This window comes from Antrostomus carolinensis, unplaced genomic scaffold (assembly GCF_000700745.2).
Source record: "Antrostomus carolinensis isolate BGI_N321 unplaced genomic scaffold, ASM70074v2 scaffold38516, whole genome shotgun sequence".
Taxonomy (NCBI): Eukaryota; Metazoa; Chordata; class Aves; order Caprimulgiformes; family Caprimulgidae; genus Antrostomus; species Antrostomus carolinensis.
In genome coordinates, this window is record NW_010323217.1 from 1 (window position 1) to 330 (window position 330).

At 50.0% G+C, this 330-nt stretch overlaps 1 protein-coding gene across 1 annotated transcript in view; it reads left to right on the plus strand.

Moving 5' to 3' along the window:
• Nucleotides 1–106: 106 nt before the first annotated feature.
• CBX6 (chromobox 6) overlaps nt 107–330 on the plus strand; it is a gene marked incomplete at its 5' end in the record, with an annotated part of 8,977 nt that continues 8,753 nt past the window's right edge. The window contains one exon of the mRNA XM_029085584.1: nt 107–173. Coding sequence (XP_028941417.1) covers nt 107–173 — 67 coding nt within the window. The remainder of the gene's footprint in view (nt 174–330) is intronic.

A 330-nucleotide genomic window follows, 5' to 3' on the forward strand; every position in this document is an offset into this window, starting at 1 on the left:
CCCCCCCTTTTATTTCTTTGGTTTTTACTATTTTTTAAAACTCATACGCTTCTGTTTCTGTCTTTGGGAAAAGTTTTAACTTCTTGACAAATTTGACTCCCTAAAGGGAACGAGAGCGTGAGCTGTACGGGCCCAAGAAGAGAGGACCTAAGCCTAAAACTTTTCTCCTGAAGGTAACTCTTACTTAAATAACTTGGGCCCAGCCAAATGTGTCTCAAACCTGGAGAGTGCGTGTCCTTGGAAGGACTGGACTTTCGAGTGACTTGTGCCTGCCGCCTGGCCCCGGGAACGCGGGAACAGCCCGGCGGGAAGGCGGGTGGGGGGCAGGGA